The sequence below is a fragment of the Penaeus vannamei genome, chromosome 10 (genome assembly GCF_042767895.1).
Source record: "Penaeus vannamei isolate JL-2024 chromosome 10, ASM4276789v1, whole genome shotgun sequence".
NCBI classification, from domain to species: domain Eukaryota; kingdom Metazoa; phylum Arthropoda; class Malacostraca; order Decapoda; family Penaeidae; genus Penaeus; species Penaeus vannamei.
The window spans coordinates 43,225,030-43,245,029 of NC_091558.1; the positions used below are offsets into that span (position 1 = coordinate 43,225,030).

Sequence of the window (20,000 nt, forward strand, 5' to 3'; positions counted from 1 at the left end):
AAAGCAGTGTTTACCTTCTCTGTCACTGGGAAAAAACTGGACACATTGGCCAAGGTTTAGCATATTCTGATTAACCGGGCGTTTAATTCTCGCTAAAATGGTGTTCTTAGAAGTTTATGAAGACTTTGAGAAGGCGGCAGAGCGACTATATCTCAATGCACCCATGAAGGTATGAGTTTACTTCGTGTTTTAAGGCGTTTTCTGTGAGGTGGGACTGCCTCGCTTGACTGAAGGAGTTGTATTTTTAGTTGTAAGATATTTTGTTTTCTTATTTCAGTGACATATTGGTTTCTAATTTACATGTATGTCAGGTATAGTTTCAGTTTTCCATAATCGTGCATTACAAGGAAAATATTGCGTGTAATGAACAGAATTGCCGGAAATAAGACCCTTTTCATATATGGTATTATTTTTGCAAGTTGATAATAACGAGGCCAAGGTTACATGTATGGCAGCTTTATCTGATTTTGTGGGGTTTAGGTGTACTAGGCATACAGCGCACATATGCATATACGCATATAAATGTCATTTCTGGTTAATTAGTATGAACCCAATCTAACCAAACCTAACCTAATTGAAAGTGTTATCATCTACTCATGTCAAGATGTCATTATCATGTCTGTTTCACCATGCTTGTGCTAGACACCAAGTGGGGGCTTTTCCCAGTAGTCAGTTCCAAAAAACAGTTATGTGACATGTGAGAGAAAAAAAATGACATTATTGGAGGGGAATTTTAGATGAATTACATATAGTCTGTTGAATTTTGTAGATTTTTTATTATAAGTTCGCCACCATGATGCCAAGAAAACTATACCATTCCATTGTGCCTTAGTAGGAGAGATTTATAAACTGCTTAAATCAGAATATAGGTGCTCTGAACTGTTTTAAACTAACCTGAACTTAAAAACATTTATGATTAAATATCTAGGGTGAGATTGTGTAAATATAGAGAAATACAAAGGTAATGGGCATGAAATAACAAAAATGTGTATAGAATATAATTTGCAGAAAGCAAATAAATTCATTAGAATCATAATCGTGCAATAAAGCCTAGTGAAGATGCCTCTGTGCACAGGCTAACAAAAACAAACCTTCACCATATCTATTCTGGCTCGATGGAGCATACCACATTGGCCTTGTCCAAGCTCTAATTTGCTAAATATATCTTGGGAAGTGTTGACCTTTGCCAAAACACAGGCAGGGAATATAGTACTACTTCATAGTATACATACATACTTCCCTGTTCTGAACAGTTAGATTCTTCTTCTACATTTCTGTTTTTAGGTGTACCTTCAGATTGTATTTTGTTTTTGTTTTACGAGCCAAATGTTTTATTCTTATCAAGCAAATGACTGTCTTATGTATGATTTGCACTTGTTAACACAGTAACTTGTGTCAAAATGTTTATGAGGGCTGATACTCTCGGCTCTGTTATTGATGTCTAAGTCATTAGTAGCTATTGAGAAGACCCATAGTAACTCGTGAAATTGCCTTTTTTTTTGTAATATTACTAGCTGTGTTCTATATAAATCCAACTATAACTAGATGAAATTTGTGATGGATAGCATATGATCTTAAACTTGTCTAGTAATGGTACAATGTCAAGCCATTGTAGTTGTCAGAGTAATGACAGGCATGAGCCACCATAGCATTTAGTGCGAGACTGGAGGAGGAGGAGGGATGTATGGGTATCTTCTAAATATCATTTATCTAGTCATTCATAAATCACTTTCATAATAAGCAGTAACCATGTTGGATAAAGGTAAATAAAATATAACAAAAAGTAGATATATAGGACCTATAGTTATGCAACTCAAAAAGTGAACAGAGCCTAAAGAAGAAAATAACCATATACATTTCACTTACTAGACAAATTTGAGTATCTAACTATTGCATTTTCTTGTTTAGTTAATTGATTTGTTATACTTTGAGAGTGATGTCATTAAATCTTGCCCCCACAACATTGAATTTTTATTAAAGAAGTTCCTGAGAGTAACAGGTTCTTGTTCTGACCTGATTTATTGGTAGTATGCTAGAAACTACATTGGTTGCTCAGTTAACATAGCATAGTATAGGTTTTGAAGATTCACTGGTACTTGCTGGTCCGTAAGTGTCATAGGCATCCGTTTAAATTGATACCATTGTGATGGTAGCTATTGCTACAGGTTTTGAAGTAAATGGAATCGTATTATTTGGTATTATATGATAAGTCCTTTACCTCAGATAGATATTTATGAAGTGCAGTCATTAATACCCATTTTTCTATCCTCTATTGAGCAGTCATTTAGGAGTGTATTAAATATTACCTCTTCGTCTCTTTCAGACTCGATGTGTGCTAAAATATGATCACAGCAACTGTTGCCTTAAAGTTAAAGTTACAGATGATGTTATGGTAAGTAGTAAATTATTCTTCAACTTGAATAGAAACAATTAGTAACATTGGTTATGCTCTGTGAATGGCAAAAGATTATTTTCATTTAAATTTCTGATATGTTTTATATTTATCATCATATACCAGATGTTAACCTACTGAGTTTTGTTTTATTTTTAAATGTATTGAACATCTTTTGTATAGCTACATCTTGTATGAAACAGGAATATATTTCAATTATGAGTAAAATTGGAAGTGAGCCTGTTATATATTTTGTTGGTAGCAAAATATTACGTATATTTAACTCTGAAATGGTAAATATCAAGAACAAATTTGTTATTTTCCATAAGTCATGGCACTTCATAGTCTCAAAATCTTATATTGGTAATTTTAAAAATATATTTGTATCTTAAAAATTCACCAAATTAGTTTTAGCTGAGTAAAACAACTCAACAAAATTTAATTGATTGAATTTATTCAGTATTTAACACTTAAAAGTGACTTTTCTCTTGACTTTTCAGTGTGTCCAGTATAAGACTGACAGCCAACAGGAGCTGAAGAAATTAGAGAAGCTGTTAAGCAGTCTGATGAAACACATGGCGTCTGACCAGAGATAACTTAGCTCTTTGCTCTAGAGATTCGAGGTTTTCCAATCATGTTTTCCCAAGCAATTTATTTTGTTAATATGGTTACATAATGTTTTATATGACAGATATTCATATCTTTTCAATATCCTCGAAAGCATGTTCTGTGACACCAGCTTGGACGAGGGTTGTAATTTTTTTTTCCTCCTCTTGCTCTCATTCTCTCTATCTGTTCTTTGAAGGGAATTCTTTGTGGATGTCTCAAAGGGAAGAAAATGTTAAACTTTAATAAAGATCCTCTTTATATTATACATAGTATTTTAATTATACAAATCCAGACATTAGATATCTTTAAGAGAAAGACTTGCCATTTTATTGTTAATAAAATGATTAGTTCTCCTTAGTCCCATATGATGCAGACTAAGAAAGAGAAGAAATAACTCCATGTAATGTTTGGCAACAACAAAATATCAGTAAAAAAATGCATGTGCACACACCCATGTCCATACACACACACAAAAAGACTTTCGAGCAAATTTAAAGTATTTAGAAATGCTTAGAAGAATGTCAGAGAAATTCCACTGTCGAGGAGAAATTGTCCTTCCGATTCGGTGTCTATGGATATCATAATCCTCAATACCTTTTCTTGTTTATTTCATGCTTGTTTCTCTCTTTCACCGAGTTTTTTTTTCTTATTTATTACTTTGTTTTTTCTCTCTAAGCCAACCATTCACTCTTTTGATTTCTTTTTCTTCCTCCCAAGCAGTATTTTCTTTTCCTTCTTCTGGTTAGTCTTCTCTGTTTTCCATTCCGTATTTTCTTTTTCTATTTTCTTGGTGAGTCTTCTCTATATTTCTTTCCCATTATTTTATCTTTTACTACCCGTCATTCTTTTTGCTCTTCTTTCTTTCCTTCCTTCCTTTCTCTTTTGTTCTCCTTTCTTTCCTCTCTTTCTATCCTTCCTTCCTTCCTCCTTTCGTTCTTTTTTCCTTACTTCCTTCCTCTCAGCCAAAACTAGTCCATATCGCAGACACACTGTCCAAATTAGTCCATCCTGCAGACAACCTGTCCAAATTAGTCCATCCTGCAGACAACCTGTCCAAATTAGTCCATCCTGCAGACAACCTGTCCAAATTAGTCCATACTGCAGACACACTGTCCAAATTAGTCCATACTGCAGACAACCTGTCCAAATTAGTCCATCCTGCAGACAACCTGTCCAAATTAGTCCATCCTGCAGACAACCTGTCCAAATTAGTCCATCCTGCAGACACACTGTCCAAATTAGTCCATACTGCAGACACACTGTCCAAATTAGTCCATCCTGCAGACACACTGTCCAAATTAGTCCATACTGCAGACACACTGTCCAAATTAGTCCATACTGCAGACAACCTGTCCAAATTAGTCCATCCTGCAGACAACCTGTCCAAATTAGTCGATCCTGCAGACAACCTGTCCAAATTAGTCCATCCTGCAGACAACCTGTCCAAATTAGTCCATCCTGCAGACAACCTGTCCAAATTAGTCCATCCTGCAGACAACCTGTCCAAATTAGTCCATCCTGCAGACAACCTGTCCAAATTAGTCCATACTGCAGACACACTGTCCAAATTAGTCCATACTGCAGACAACCTGTCCAAATTAGTCCATCCTGCAGACAACCTGTCCAAATTAGTCCATCCTGCAGACAACCTGTCCAAATTAGTCCATCCTGCAGACACACTGTCCAAATTAGTCCATACTGCAGACACACTGTCCAAATTAGTCCATCCTGCAGACACACTGTCCAAATTAGTCCATACTGCAGACACACTGTCCAAATTAGTCCATACTGCAGACAACCTGTCCAAATTAGTCCATCCTGCAGACAACCTGTCCAAATTAGTCGATCCTGCAGACAACCTGTCCAAATTAGTCCATCCTGCAGACAACCTGTCCAAATTAGTCCATCCTGCAGACAACCTGTCCAAATTAGTCCATCCTGCAGACAACCTGTCCAAATTAGTCGATCCTGCAGACAACCTGTCCAAATTAGTCCATCCTGCAGACAACCTGTCCAAATTACTCATTTTGCAGACACACTGTCCAAATTAATCCATATTGCAGACACACTATCCAAATGAGTCCATATCGCACACACACCATCCAAATGAGTCCATATCACAGACACACGGACCAAATTAGTCCATATTGCAAACACATTATCCGAACTAGAGTACAATATTTGTAAACTGGAAATTTATCCCCTCTACATATATATAGACATATAATATTATTACACCACCCTCCATTTCTGTGTCTGTATTTCACGGGAGTTTTGATGTGGAGGGGTGTCTTTCGTCCCACCAAGTTAGATTGCTCCGGGACTCTCCCCTCCAGAAGATGTCCTCATGAACTTTCCCCTGGTTTCCCTGCCTGCGACTGTGATTTTTGCCCCGTGTTTGATGTGCCTTTATTTCTTGTGGATTAATAAAACCCTTGGTGAAGTGAATAGTCTTTGTACCAATGAAACAGTAACTTACATAAGGGGACTGGGACTACTTGCCTTGCACATTCGGATCCATAACGGCTGCCGAGTTTTGAGTGCCATCCTGTGGTCACTTGAGCTTAACAATATTACCCATACTAGTTACACACACACTCAATTATAGACATTCTCTCTTTTACATTTGTTCGGCCTTTCTTTTTATTTTAAACTTTATTTATCTATTTTTTTCTTTTAGTCAACTCTTGTTTGCCTCTTTATTTTAGATTCTTCATTTCAAAGAATAAAAGAATAATGACAAAAATAACTACAACACTACAATGGCTTTGTGACATAACAATGATTTAACAAATTAAAAAAAAAGAAAAAAAATATATATATATATTTATGTAGATATATAGATTTTTTTTTACACTAGTTCATACATCCCTAATTTTTTTTTCTTAACTACAACACATACCAAACCCTGAAATATATATATTTTTAACAATAATGAATATTCCTACTTATTTACATATAAACTTCATGATAAAAATAGGTTAAACATATATGTACATATATATGAAATGCTTTCAATAGATAATTAAGCAAAACATAATGTGAAAAGAAAATCCTCCCTAGTTACTGTCTAACCCTAACATATATTATAACAAAACCTCCATTCTGAGCAAGTTTTAATTTTCAAGTAATATGAACTCAAAATTTTGGAGAGAGAAAAAAGTAATAAGAAGCAAAGAAATTGAAAGTACACCTTTTTTTTCTCGCTCTTATTTTTCCTCAGCTAATTCTCAACTCAGAAGCACTTGGTCTTGGCAAATAGCAAAATACATGACCTAAAGTTTGCTCATCGGAGATTTAGACACTGATTCTCCATCCTTGTCGTTGTCAAACATTTCACTGAAGCCTTCATCGAACGCGGCCTGAAGCACCTCTTCCACTGTGTTCACAAGTACTACTTCGATTTCATTCTGTTACAGAAGAGAATTAGGTTTAGGGGGATGATCCCTATTTCATTAATTTCTCATCATTCTCGCAAGGAAAAGAAAACATTGTCATACAAATAGAATTTTAAATGAAACTTATTTTTGTTCACATACTGATTTATCCTCCACTACAAACAAAATGTATCAATGATAAATATTATTACTTTTTTATTATTATTATTACTAAATAACTCTTCCTAAAGACAAAAAGCCAACAGGGATGAGGAAGATTTTTGCTTTCCTAAACTTACCAAGACTGAGTTTGGAATATCAGCGAGGTCTTTCTTATTGGCAGCAGGAAGCACCAGCGTAGTAAGTCCTGCCCTGTGTGCAGCCATCACCTTTTCTTTAATACCACCAACCTGAAATTTATGGCTTTTATATACACATTTTTGTCTTTCTTTATATCATTTATGTTTTTTTATACTGGAAAATAGCTGAACTTAACCCAATGCCATTAACGATGGCACATATGTAAATACTATGCCCACTGTGCTTTCAATTTATTAATGGTCTTTACACATAGATGCCTCTACAAGTACTTAATCATCCATGAGACAGTTATTAACACTACTTTCTCACCTGTCAACCCTTTTCCTTGATTTTTGGAAATACTTTCTTTAATCTTCTCTTGCTATTAGTAATGGTGATAACAGTATGATAATTATAATGTCTATAATAATCATAAAAATAGCAGCATCTCAACTAACTTTTCCCAAAAGGCGAGATTAGGTGTGGTCAAGAAGTCTACTAACTGACTCCTTAGTGCCCCCCCTTAATTCCTTGCTTGTTTTTTGTTGAAGGGGTGCTTAGGAGATGGAGACAGGCCTAATGTAGGGGATCACCCCAACCTTTGACCTCAGCCCTCACCTCAACTAATTTTGCATGGTCTTTTCTTCTCCCCGTTTCCTTTTCCTACTCTTCTTCCCCTTCTGCCCACTTCCTAAGGTGTGAGAGCCATGCTGAAAGGATGAGAGGCTGTCTTTGTGTCAGTCCTGACTAACCTTTGTACTCCGTTTGCTATTTACTCTTTACCCTTTTTACTACCATACTAACCTACAGCACAAACATATTTTGTCCTAATCACTAACTCATTTTTACCCATTTTCACCACAATATTATATCATAGTTCTGTATTACTTTTCCTTACTTAGCCCCTAAGCCTCACCCTATCACTTTATTTTGAATAAGCTGCTAATGACTTTAGATGTTGATGCTGTATAAATTTTTCAATAAATAAATATATGACAATTTGGTGGCTGAGCATTTGCCAAGCTATCTAAGTGTAGAGACATTCTGCAAACAATACTACAATGATTACTACATTTTCCTTGTGGCAATAGGGTAACAAAGATTGAATAAAATATACTATATAAGTGTACTTCTGATAAATTTTTGAATTCATTAAAGTACAAAGTAATATAAAATTTTACTAGTGCCTTCTTTCTTTGTTTTAGTTTGTCAATTTCACAAATTAAGTTTTGCTAATACAGCCAAACATTCCTAAAAATGCAGAACAGTGGAATGCAGGGAAGGAATTATCATTTCAATATGACAATACTTACTAAACCCCATAAAGACAAAACAATTATTATCATGATGATAAAACATACTTACAGGAAACAAACAAGCAAGAAAAGAAAAGAAAAAAAAAAAGAAATAAGAAGACGGTTTCTTCTTAATTACAAATATTGCAACATGGTAAATAAAAAACAACTCTATTATAGAACAGAAATATACCCATTCAACCTAAAAATAAACTGCAAAACTAGCAAAAAAAGAAAAGAAAAGATAGGGCAAAGAAACCCAAAAAGTTTTCTTGAAATCTCTTGGATTAAGATGTAGAAAAAGGATTACTTTCAACACCAAAGTAACCTAGCAAACTACTATATCCATCACCAGCTCACCGGCAAGACAACCCCATTAAGGGTAATCTCCCCTGTCATGGCAACGTCAGGCCGGACACAGCGTTGGGACAGGAGGGAGACGAGAACAGTGAGGATGGTAACACCTGCCGAGGGCCCATCCTTGCTAATGGCCCCTGCAGGGAAGTGCATGTGGATCTCCCCATCTTTCATGAAGTCCTTCTCCAATCCAATCTGGGTTGAAAGAGACACACAAGGATTGGTTATTATAAGTTCAGTGAGGTGGATTAATACAAACTTGTGAAGATAATAAAGATACTCTTTGTGATGATGCAAAAATAATATTTATAATAATGATATGTGTACACACTCAGAATGCTGTAAAAAAACCCAGAAAATGAAGTAGATAGAGATGGAACAGGAATGCCACAAAATTCTCACCAAAAAGGAATGCTGCCTGACCCATGACAAGGCAATCTTGGCTGACTCCTGCATGACAGAGCCCAGCTGACCAGTGAGGGTGAGTCCACCATCTCCCCCTGTGTGCGATGCCTCAACAACCATGACCTCACCTCCCACAGGGGTCCATGCCAAGCCCACTGCCACTCCAGGCATGCTCACCCTTCCCGACAGCCCACTTTGAAATATGGGGGGCTGAGAAGAGAGAAGAGAAATGACTGTTAATCCTCTTTTCTCTAATTAGTGTTTTACATATTTGCTAGAGTATATGTAGATTTGCCTGTTTGTGACTCTGACTTTCTCTCCGCTCTTTATTTTACAACTCATCGAGGTACTGTTATACAAAGGAATCAAAAACCCGTCCCACAACAAAACTAACCCCCAGGACATCATGGATCATCTTTGCATCCACTTGTACAGGGAGGTCCAGGTACTCCTTCAAATGGGTCAGGTTAATAAGTGGCGACTGGTGGTACGAGTGCTCTCCAGCTGTGGGACCTCCTTCTTTATGCGGTTCTCCCTGCTGTGTTCCATCTCCCTTTTCCTCAGCTTCTGCTACCACCATGTCTGCCTTAACTCCTTCGTCACCGATGGCTGTTTTAGGGTTTGAGAGTTATCTGATTTTGTAAGCGATATCTAGATAGTTTACTCCTTGTTTGTGAAATGCATTTTGCAGTTTACCTTTACTTGAAATAGCCATTTGACGTAGAATAGGTTATTTCTTGCCTGTACATGATATTTATTAGTAAGCTTTCATAATATATCTCACTGCCTACACAAACTGTTTATCAGCTGACTCCCAGCTTGTATAAGTCACCAAAAAAATTGATTCCCCGCTAGTATAAGTTACTCAATTGCTTACCACACCACAGAAATACTCATAAACAATCAGAACTACCTTGGTCCTCTGGTCTAGCCTCAGCAACCTGGACAGCAACGGCCCTGCAAAGTGCTCCTATTTTCCTCTCCAGTGTTCTGACACCTGCTTCCCGTGTATATTCTCCAACTGCAGAGTAAATAATTATATAATCCATTTTAATAAATATTAATAGATAATGCTCACATAACTGAAAATATGTAATCTAGTTGGAGAGTATCATAACCAAAAAAAACAACACAGTTAACTAAAAAGACCTGGATATAAGATGTAAACTTTCACCCACAATTTTGGTTCAATAATGACACTTACTGACTATTGCAATTGATTCTGGAGGCACATGCATAATGTCAGGTGTAAGACCATGCTCTCGTAACTGCTTGGGTAACAAGTGCAGTTGACCAATCATAATCTTCTCCTCCTTCAAAGAAAATTCAATTGTTATGATGTAAAATTTGTATATATAATTCAATATATTATGTGAAGTTGTTCAGGTAATGTTTGTTAATGCAATTGTTACAACTGTGGTAAATATATACCACATATAGGACAACACATTGCTTTTCATAGAATCCTTCTTTGACATACTCATCTCACTACTGACTGAACTCTTTAGTATATTCAATTTCTTTCATATTCCTGAAGCAAAGGAAAAACATTGTGAGAAGACTCCAATTTCCTCAAAACCTGTGATTATGAATACTGCATTACCTGAGTATATCCTGGGACGTGAATCACCTCCATTCTGTCCATCAGAGGCGTTGGAATTGATGACAGCGTGTTAGCAGTGGCAACAAACAGCACCTATGTAGGATGCAAGGAAATGTCTGACACAGAGATTTTTTATCATTTTGCAAAATCAATTTTAAAAATGCCCAAAACAATAGAGACACATTAAAGAACCTTCCTATGCTGTCAAAACATCACTCTGAATATAGAAAAAGTAAACAACTTCACCTTGTTTCACCAACTGAACCCCCACAGTCAACAACCTAATCCTTGCCTACCAAAACCCACCTGCGAAAGATCAAATGGTAGGCCGAGGTAAGTGTCTGTGAATGCAAAATTCTGTTCGGGATCCAGGACCTCTAAGAGAGCAGCTCCTGGGTCTCCATGGATGCCTGTACCTAGCTTGTCTACCTCGTCAAGAAGCAGCACAGGATTCTTTGCCTGTGGAAAAGTGAGATGTAGAGACAGATAAATATAGATATAAACAGGATACATACATATACATAGGCACGTATATATCTGTGTGTGTGTGTGTGTGTGTGTGTGTGTGTGTGTGTGTGTGTGTGTGTGTGTGTGTGTGTGTGTGTGTGTGTGTGTGTGTGTGTGTGTGTGTGTGTGTGTGTGTGTGTGTGTGTGTGTGTGTGTGACAATCCTATTCAATAACATTTGTTCTACAACAAGAAAAAATCTTTTAAGGCATCTCATGAAGTATTTCAACGTGATGAATCTCCGTAACAAAGATGGTACAGCACAGAAATCTCAAGAATGAATCAAGGACAAACCTTAACATTTCTGAGAGCCTGAATTACTCTCCCTGGCATGGCTCCGATGTAGGTTCTTCTGTGCCCACGAATGTCATGCTGATCGCTTATTCCACCTGTTTAAGAATTAGTCTTGTAGTGCAACACGTATGATACACTAAATTTTCATGACACAAGGCAATGCTTATTAACCCAATGTCAACAGGAAAATGGTGCATTCCCTTTGTCAATGCTTGGTTAAATGTTTCTGCACATAGATGGCTCTGCCAATACTTAGCCACAAAGGAGTCAATTAATAGATCTTGCGACCTCATTTTTCCTTGAAAAAGCGGGAAAATGTTGTTTTTTTTACTAATGCTATCACTATTGACACTATTATTTTTGTTATGACCATTGTAATTACTATATTGTTACTGACACAACTAATAGCAGTATGAAATACTAGAAAATATTATCAAAAATTAAGGAAAAGGCTTAGTGGGAGACAGGTAGTTTGCGTAATTGGCTCATTGGTGACTTAGTACTTGTGGAGCCATCTATATGTAAAAGCAATGACTAAATTCAACACACAATGGGGCATGGCATGTACGTAAATGCCATGCCCAACGACATGGGGTTAACTTTTGAAAAGGCCATTTGTATTTCTATTTCCAAAGTGTATGGCAGTTACCAGCTCCTAGTTAATTGCTACCCTAAACTATGACCTCATACTCTACCCTACCTAGCGATATCCTCTGATAAGGGCGTCCAAGTGTTGTTGCAATAGATTTGGCTATGCTTGTCTTCCCAACTCCTGGTGGCCCAACAAAGCATAAAATGGGTCCTTTGAGGTCACCACGGAGCTGTCTGACAGCAAGGTATTCTAGCACTCTGCGTTTAACCTGGGAAAATGTGAAGAAATTTTGTATCATGTCTGCCAAAAAGCAGAAGGTAACTTAAAACCAATTTTCATTTTATAATTCTAAGGAAAACTTAGGCAGATCTTAATTCCCAACAGATAAAGAATCTTCAATAGAAAATATCCATATTGACAGAAAAAAAAAAAAAAAATCTAATAAAATCAAAATAATAACAATCAGTCATAAGGAATCCTTTCTCTCTTGTTTCCCACAAACCCTTTCACTACCTTCTCCATCCCATAATGATCGGCATCCATGTCAGCCCGTGCTTTGCTGATATTGCAGGTCTCTTTGACCATGGCAGACCAAGGCAGGTCTACCATGAGCTCCAGGTAGTTCCTCGTCATAGAATACTCTGGCATGTGGGGAGCCATGCGTTTCAAGCGACCCAGCTCCTTCAGTGCTGCCTGCATGAGGGGGGAAAAACACAGGTCATAATTAATTTTAGATAAGGAAAAGAGTAAAGAGAATGGAGGTTGTGGGGAAGAATGGAGCAACTGAATAAATGAGAATGAGTAATTTCAAATAGCAAGATATGCGCAATTCACATTCTGATATTTACAATGATGTGAAAGCATGAATCAAATACATGTTGATGGTTACATAGAGCATCATTACATTAATTGCATATATGGGTAAATGTTCAAGTCCACATTTATCACAGTACTTTAAAAAATTAACTTCTGAATGAGTTATCTTTAAAAAAGGGATGAATCAATCTGAGTGTATGAATGGCACAAAAGGAGAATGAATAATTCATCATATCTGTTGAGATTATAATTTTTTTGTTCAAATATTTAAGAATTTCTGATAATTCTTTTCTTTTCTTCTTCCTATACAAATATCTGGAGACTATCTATCCTATAGCACAATACACAAAGCAGGTTTTCTTTTCTCTACCTGCCTCTTTCTTCTTCTCTTTACTATTACATTTATCTATTAACTCTCTACCTATCCACCTATCATTATCATCCTTCTACCATTCATAGTTCTCTTTTCCTCCTTCCCTTCTTATCTCACCTCTTTCAAACCATTCATCCATCCCTTTACATTTGATTCCAACCATCAACCCATCAACTCCATACCTTCCTTGCTTCGTCAGGCATGTTCGCTTCCTTGATCTTTGTCTCAAACTCCGCAATGCCATCTTCTCCATCATCGTCAAGTTCTGGATCCGGTGACAGGTTCCTTCCCCCCCTGCTAATTTTGACGATCTGGTTCTCCTTGTCGTTTGTCTCATCTCCCGCTGCTTCACGCACATCCTAAAGAAAAAGACATTTTTGGAGGAATTTAAGAGATTGTGATATCTAAGAGCATCCAGTATATAAAGTGAAGGATGGGGAGAGAAATAAAGAGGTCTAGGTGGACATAATAAATACTGATAAAAGAATATCTCTAATGAAGTTTGAGTTTAATGTCACATATGGCAGTAAGCTAATTTATGATCTAAGTCATGAAAAAGTGAAAAGATGGAATTAATATGTTGAATTAATATGAAGGCCATTTTTTACAAATGAATACAAATTCTATACAAATTTCATTAATGTGCACTGATATTTGTACTACATATCTAACATGATGACATCACTTTTTATGTTAACCCCTACTATCCAGGTGATATTACAGTCCTGTCCTGGAAAAATTGGGTCAAGGGCTGGGTGATGTGAACATGCCGTCATCAGACAAAATAACCGCAGGCCATGTGACACGAACTTGCCATCATGAGCAAAGGCTAAGGTGATGGAAAAGACATGCCATAAGTACACAAACCTCTTGGAGTATAATTAGGGGGCTTTCACATTATTCCCATAGAGATACAAATGTGGAATGTAGGGTGAATAAGCAGTGACTGGAAGAGAGCTGCCTCCAGGGAGGATGCTATTTCCATGCAGCACATCATATTCCTGGCTGCTGATTATAATTATTACTATAATTATTATTATAATGATTACAATAATCATAATGATAATCATAATGCTGCTGCTGCTGCTGCTAACAATAATAATAATAATAATAATAATAATAATAATAATAATAATAATAATAATATCAATAACAATAACAATAACAATAATAATGATGATGATAATGATGATGATGATGATGATGATCATGATGATGATATTGATGATCATGATAATAACAACAATAACCATAACAATGATAATAATAATAATATTGATAATAACAATAATAATAATAATAATAATAATAATAATAATAATAATAATAATAATAATAATAATAATAATAACAATAACAATAATAACAATAATAATAATAATAATAATAATAATAATAATAATAATAATAATAATAATAATAATAATAATAATAATAACAACAACAACAATACAATAATAGTAGTAATAATAATAACAATAATAATAATAACAATAATAACAATAATAATAATAATAAAAAAATAATAATAACAAAAACAATAACATCAATAATAATAACTTCAACAGCAAAACCAACAACATAAAAAAAAAAAAAAAAAAAAAAAAAAAAAAAAAAAAAAAAAAAAAAAAAACATAATATTAACAATAATAATAATAATAATAATAATAATAATAATATCATCATTATCATTATAATAATAATAATCATATTACTAATGATGATGATCGTAATGATAATGACAATGATGATAATAATGATGATAATGATGATGATGATAACAACAACAACAATAATAATAATAATAATAATAATAATAATAATAATAATAATAATAATATTTACAATAATAATATAATAACAAGAACAAGAACAATAATAACAAAAATAATAATAACAATAATAATAACAACAACAACAATAAAAAAAATAATAACATAACAATAGCATCAACAATAACAACATTAATGATAACAATAATAGTGAGTGATACTAATGACAGTAATAGTAGTAATGATAAAATCATAAGCCTTCAGATTCATACCTTCAGTCTCTGAATGTGCCTTAGCAGGAGCGGTAGCGTCACCCTGATTCTTGTTGCGAGATCTACGGCATCCAGCACCTGCAACCTCTCGGGCAATGTGGCTTTTACTAAGGCTGCAACGACATCGGCTAGATGACGGCTTGGAACTCTGTCCACAAGCTCCTGCAAAGTTGTACCAGCATTGCAATGATGATGGAATGGGTTAAAAACTGAAATGTGAAGAGATGAAACATATAATGATTATATATACAGTAATTCACTTACATATTGGTGTTCCACAGGAAATATATAAACTATATACCTAAATTAATGTTAGATGAATGAAACCTTATGAACGAGTTACCATCTCAATACATTATACCTTTAGTTTGGCAACTGCTGGGACAGATACATCAAGAAGTTCGATCAACTTGCGAGCTGCTTCCTTAAATTCCGAAATGAGCTCAGCAAGTTGTGTATCATCACCTGTAATGTACAATGAAACAAACTTTAATCATCATTTTAAAGGAATCAATTAAAGGTTTTTTCTTCCATCTAAATCAAATACTGTTTACTTATGACACCAAACATATTTTTGTTTAATAGCTCCCCCCTCTCTTCCACCCTAAACCATCTTATCTACCTTCACTACTGATCTCTTTGATGTCATCTAGCTGCGTCACAGCACCCACAGGATAGGGGTGCTCCTGTAAGATGGAGTCCAAGCGAAATCTGCATATCCCTGTTACCAGCAGTGTGTACGAGGGCCGAGGCCAGTTTGTGCCAGTGACTTGAACCACAACTCCAGCAGTGCCAATTTCATGCAGATTTTTGAGGCTTTTCTCCTGGAATGGAAATTAGATAAGGTCATGAGTAAATGACTGAATTACTGAAAGGGGGATATTTACAGGATAATAAAATCATGAATAAATGAATGCAAAGGAACTTTGTGTTTGTTTGTTCCTGTAATTCATAGTTCTGAAAGGTGAACTGTTACAGAAATTAAATATGCATCATTATTTTCAAGTAAGGAAATATGAACTGTAATAAATATAATAAAAAATAAAACCTACAAAGAACTATATCATTCAATTATACCAAGACTTACATTATCAGGCTCCTTTGTGACAACTCCAATAACTGTGCTTGTCAGTTGACTGCCTGACATCAAACGCGATCTCACCAGGTTTATGCTGAAAGTATTTATGTTGTTGTTAAAAAGATTTTTAGTATTATGGATGTTGGTTATGAATAGCTGCTCTATTACTACAAAAAACATTTTTGGTTTAAAAATCATACCACCACTGAGAAACATTATCATAATATGCATTATACAATGGATGTATAATGACAATGAACACAGTGTTGCAGAGGCTATTCAATCATCAAAGTAATTTAAAATAGTATTAAACGGAGGTATGAGTACATGATTGTCGAGGGAAAACTGACCAAATTCTCCACTGCACATGCGTGGGGTGTCACGTACGAGTAATGTTCCTGTTCTCTTCCTTAGGCATCAATAGGGAAACAAGGCACGAGGAAACAGGCAATGAATGAACATTAGCTATAATAAATGCTACTAAAATTGATTTAAAAATTAGTTTCACTGTGTCCATCACGTCTGCAGGGTGTCATATTAACTAGTGTTGTTATAAAAAATGAAATGCTACCCTCTGAAGCTCTTTGTATATTATGCAATTTACCTTGCACAGTATGAAATGATAAATGGTTCTGCAGCTGTTGGCAAAAAAAAATCTGAAAAACTAAGCAGCAAAAGCAGTGCTCTTTCTCTGTCTTTCTCTGAGACTTTAAGGGGACATTTTTACCAGGGACATTTCTCCAGGGAATCTCTCCAACACTCCTGTAAGACACTCTGTTGATAATGATGACCCTCAACCTGGCCCCTCCTCTGGCTAAGTATGTTGTAAGGTTAATTTTATGGATGCGACTATATATAGGCCTACAGTACTTAATATGCGTACGAATGACATCCCAAGAAGTGTTGGTGATAGCTTTTTACAAATTTACTCTGTATAACTATTTGATTCCCATTCTTCAAAGATTTAATGAAAAACATTAATTTTGCTACATGGTTACATAATTTGCAGCACTCTCAGCTGGTCTAATTCACTACCGTAATTATGCCCATGATACTGTACACTTGATATGACAAATTCATCAGTTGAATAATCATTAACAATGAAGAGTATTGCCTGTCTACCAGATTTTTTTTCTACATTACTGCAACTTGTTATATAATTCAATTGATTATATAATAAATCATAAAGTACAATAATTACATTGTTCACTTACATACCTACGTGAGATCAACTCATCATCAATTAACGTTACTTGTCTCAATGCCCTATCATTCAACAGATAACAACATATAACAAAAATATATATAAGAAACCAATCCATTCCGAGGCTATGGCCGGAGGGTCCATTTCAAATTAGGTTCTTGTACATAATCAACACCTCTAAACCAATAATTAAACATACTCTACCTTTTAACAGTAGTTACAGGTATCCTAATCGTTGAGCCAGGAAGCAGGACACCATTGTAAACGATTAATAAAGGTAGTTTTTTGGGAAGCGTGATGTTTGTGTTCGGTGACATGGCGAACAGCTGACTGCTATCAACAACAACACTGTGTTCGAATGTTCGAGTGACTTGGACTTTGACCGGGTCGGGAGATGGTTATGAAAGAGTACTGATGCTAATAATGATGGTATTAGTATTATCGTTTTGATATCTGTTATCATTGCTATCATTATCCTGATGAGAATACTTGATATCATTACTATTGATTATTATTATTATCATTATTATTGTTATTATAAATATTATCTCTATTATTATTATTATTAGAGATAGCATCATTATCATCATTTACATTGTTACTCATCATCATTATTATCATTTACATTGTTACTCATCATCATTTTTATCATTATTATTGTTGTTGTTCTTACCACTATTATCATCATCATCATCATCATCACCATCAATATGATTATAATTATCATAATAATCATTATTATCATTATTGTGATTATTAGTAGTATCGTTTTTATCATTTGCTATTATTATCACACCCACAGTGTTGTTATTATCACCATTACTCATATTATTATTATTATTGCTATTATCATCATAATGATTATCACTATTACCATCATTTCATTATTATTACCATTATTATTATTACTATTATCATTACTATTATCATCATTATTATGATTATTACTATTATTACTACTATTATTGTTAACATCACTAGCATCAGCATCACCATTACCACTATTATCATTATTATCATTATCATCAATATTATTGTTAACGCCTTTATTTTAATTACTATCATCAGTTTCGTTATCGGCATCGACCCGTCGCGCCGATCAGATGCGATAACGAATTGCACAGCTTCGGGCGGGGCCTCTAGTGAGGCTGAAACACACATACACACACGCATTCACACACATATGTGTATATATATATGTGTGTGTGTGTTTATACACACATACACACATATGTATATATATATATAAATAAATATATATATATATATAAATATATATATATATATATATATATATATATATATATATATATATATACATACATTTATATATATATATATATATATATATATATATATATATATATGTATATATATATTTACATATATATATATATTTGTATACATATATTTGTATATATATATATATATATATTTGTATATATATTTATTTATATACATACATATATATATACATACATATTTATATAATGTATATATAAATATATATATATATATATATGTATATATATATGTATATATATACATAGATATACATACATATATGTATATGTATGTATGTATATATGTATGTATATATATACATCTTTATATATATATATATATATATATATATATATATATACATATATATATATATATATATATATATATATATATATATATATACATATGTATGTATATATATATATATATATATATACATATATATACATACATATATATATACATACATATATATATATATATATATATATATATATATATATATATATATATATATATATATGTATATATATATATATATATATATATATATATATATATATGTATGTATGTATATATATACATATATACATACATACATACATACATACATATATATATATATATATATATATATATATATATATATATATATATGTATATATATGTATGTGTGTTATAGTCTTAGAGAACAAAATCTAAAATGATAAAACTCAGACAAAAATAATTCATATAAAAGCACCCAACGGATCGAGAAGTGTTACATCAACATTTTCTTTATCGATCAATTTATCTACTTTTGTTATCTTACTCGAAGTGTGACATGTCTTAACAATAAAATCAAGAAAATCAATGATAGCAATAAAATAAATGAAAACAAGACTTAATTTAATAAAATTAATGAAAATAACAAGAAAATAACTGCAAACAAAAAATCAATAATAATTACAAATTATATACGAACACACGTAAAAATAAGACAGATAATAACCTGAAAATGAACACCCTAAGGCAAACAAACAAACAACAACACTTAAAGTTATAAATACAGTCCGATTTAAGTCGTTTACAAAAAAAAAATAAATAAAAAAATAAAATAAAATAAAATAAAATAAATAAATAAAAAACTTCAACGTTGAAGATTTCGTCCAGCTTGACAAGGGCAGGCACAGGTGACTGACAGTGACAAGGTTCTCCGATGCTGTTCTCTCACCTGCTGTTCTCTGCTGCTCCGCCGTCGTCGTGCCCATGGCAGGGTCAGCTGAGTTGGCAGCCCTGACGGTGAATATTCCTTGTTAGTATGTGAGCGAGAATAAGAAGAATGTATTTTGATTTTTTTGTTCTTTGGAAACATTCCTTCCATGATGGCTGGTTACTCGTCACTTATGGTCCCTGAAATTGTTCAAGGCTGACTGTCTTCACTATGAGGAACTGGGGTAGGGGACTGCCAGGATATGAACTACCTCGT

At 34.0% G+C, this 20,000-nt stretch overlaps 3 protein-coding genes across 3 annotated transcripts in view; 1 reads left to right on the forward strand and 2 right to left on the reverse strand.

Moving 5' to 3' along the window:
* Positions 1-3,266, forward strand: part of Srp9 (signal recognition particle 9) — a 3,269-nt gene extending 3 nt beyond the window's left edge. The window contains exons 1-3 of the mRNA XM_070126710.1: positions 1-169; positions 2,324-2,392; positions 2,893-3,266. The exon at positions 1-169 is cut by the window's left edge and continues 3 nt beyond it. Of these exons, the coding sequence (XP_069982811.1) occupies positions 98-169; positions 2,324-2,392; positions 2,893-2,988 (237 nt within the window). The 5' untranslated portion in view covers positions 1-97 and the 3' untranslated portion in view covers positions 2,989-3,266. The remainder of the gene's footprint in view (positions 170-2,323; positions 2,393-2,892) is intronic.
* Positions 3,267-3,875: 609 nt separating this feature from the next.
* LOC138863042 (uncharacterized PPE family protein PPE21-like) lies at positions 3,876-5,027 on the reverse strand. The gene is made up of 2 exons (XM_070126709.1): positions 4,141-5,027; positions 3,876-4,080 (listed from the first exon to the last, which is right to left on the reverse strand). The coding sequence occupies exons 1-2, from the start codon at positions 5,025-5,027 to the stop codon at positions 3,960-3,962; spliced, it is 1,008 nt and encodes a 335-aa protein (XP_069982810.1). The 3' UTR covers positions 3,876-3,959.
* A 1,183-nt stretch (positions 5,028-6,210) lies between these two features.
* On the reverse strand, positions 6,211-17,596 carry LOC113811621 (lon protease homolog 2, peroxisomal). Its single transcript, XM_070126708.1, has 18 exons — positions 17,450-17,596; positions 16,051-16,135; positions 15,586-15,787; positions 15,325-15,428; positions 14,964-15,125; positions 13,102-13,278; positions 12,244-12,423; positions 11,839-11,998; positions 11,139-11,233; positions 10,645-10,797; positions 10,339-10,431; positions 9,940-10,048; positions 9,649-9,756; positions 9,130-9,344; positions 8,733-8,945; positions 8,334-8,525; positions 6,678-6,788; positions 6,211-6,411 (listed from the first exon to the last, which is right to left on the reverse strand). Exons 1-18 carry the CDS (start codon positions 17,560-17,562, stop codon positions 6,277-6,279), a joined length of 2,607 nt encoding a protein of 868 aa, XP_069982809.1. The 5' UTR covers positions 17,563-17,596; the 3' UTR covers positions 6,211-6,276.
* Positions 17,597-20,000: the final 2,404 nt, after the last annotated feature.

Bases quoted from the DNA above. Each gene is read 5' to 3' on its own strand.
- LOC138863042 (XM_070126709.1), bottom strand. From the start codon at position 5,027: ATGAGTAATTTGGACAGGTTGTCTGCAGGATGGACTAATTTGGACAGG. The intron at 4,081-4,140 runs GTTGTCTGCAGT...TAATTTGGACAG, and splicing joins GGATGGACTAATTTGGACAG to GTTGTCTGCAGGATGGACTA.
- LOC113811621 (XM_070126708.1), bottom strand. From the start codon at position 17,562: ATGTCACCGAACACAAACATCACGCTTCCCAAAAAACTACCTTTATTA. The intron at 10,432-10,644 runs GTGGGTTTTGGT...CATCCTACATAG, and splicing joins TACCATTTGATCTTTCGCAG to GTGCTGTTTGTTGCCACTGC. The intron at 8,526-8,732 runs GTGAGAATTTTG...CTTTCAACCCAG, and splicing joins TCAGGCAGCATTCCTTTTTG to ATTGGATTGGAGAAGGACTT.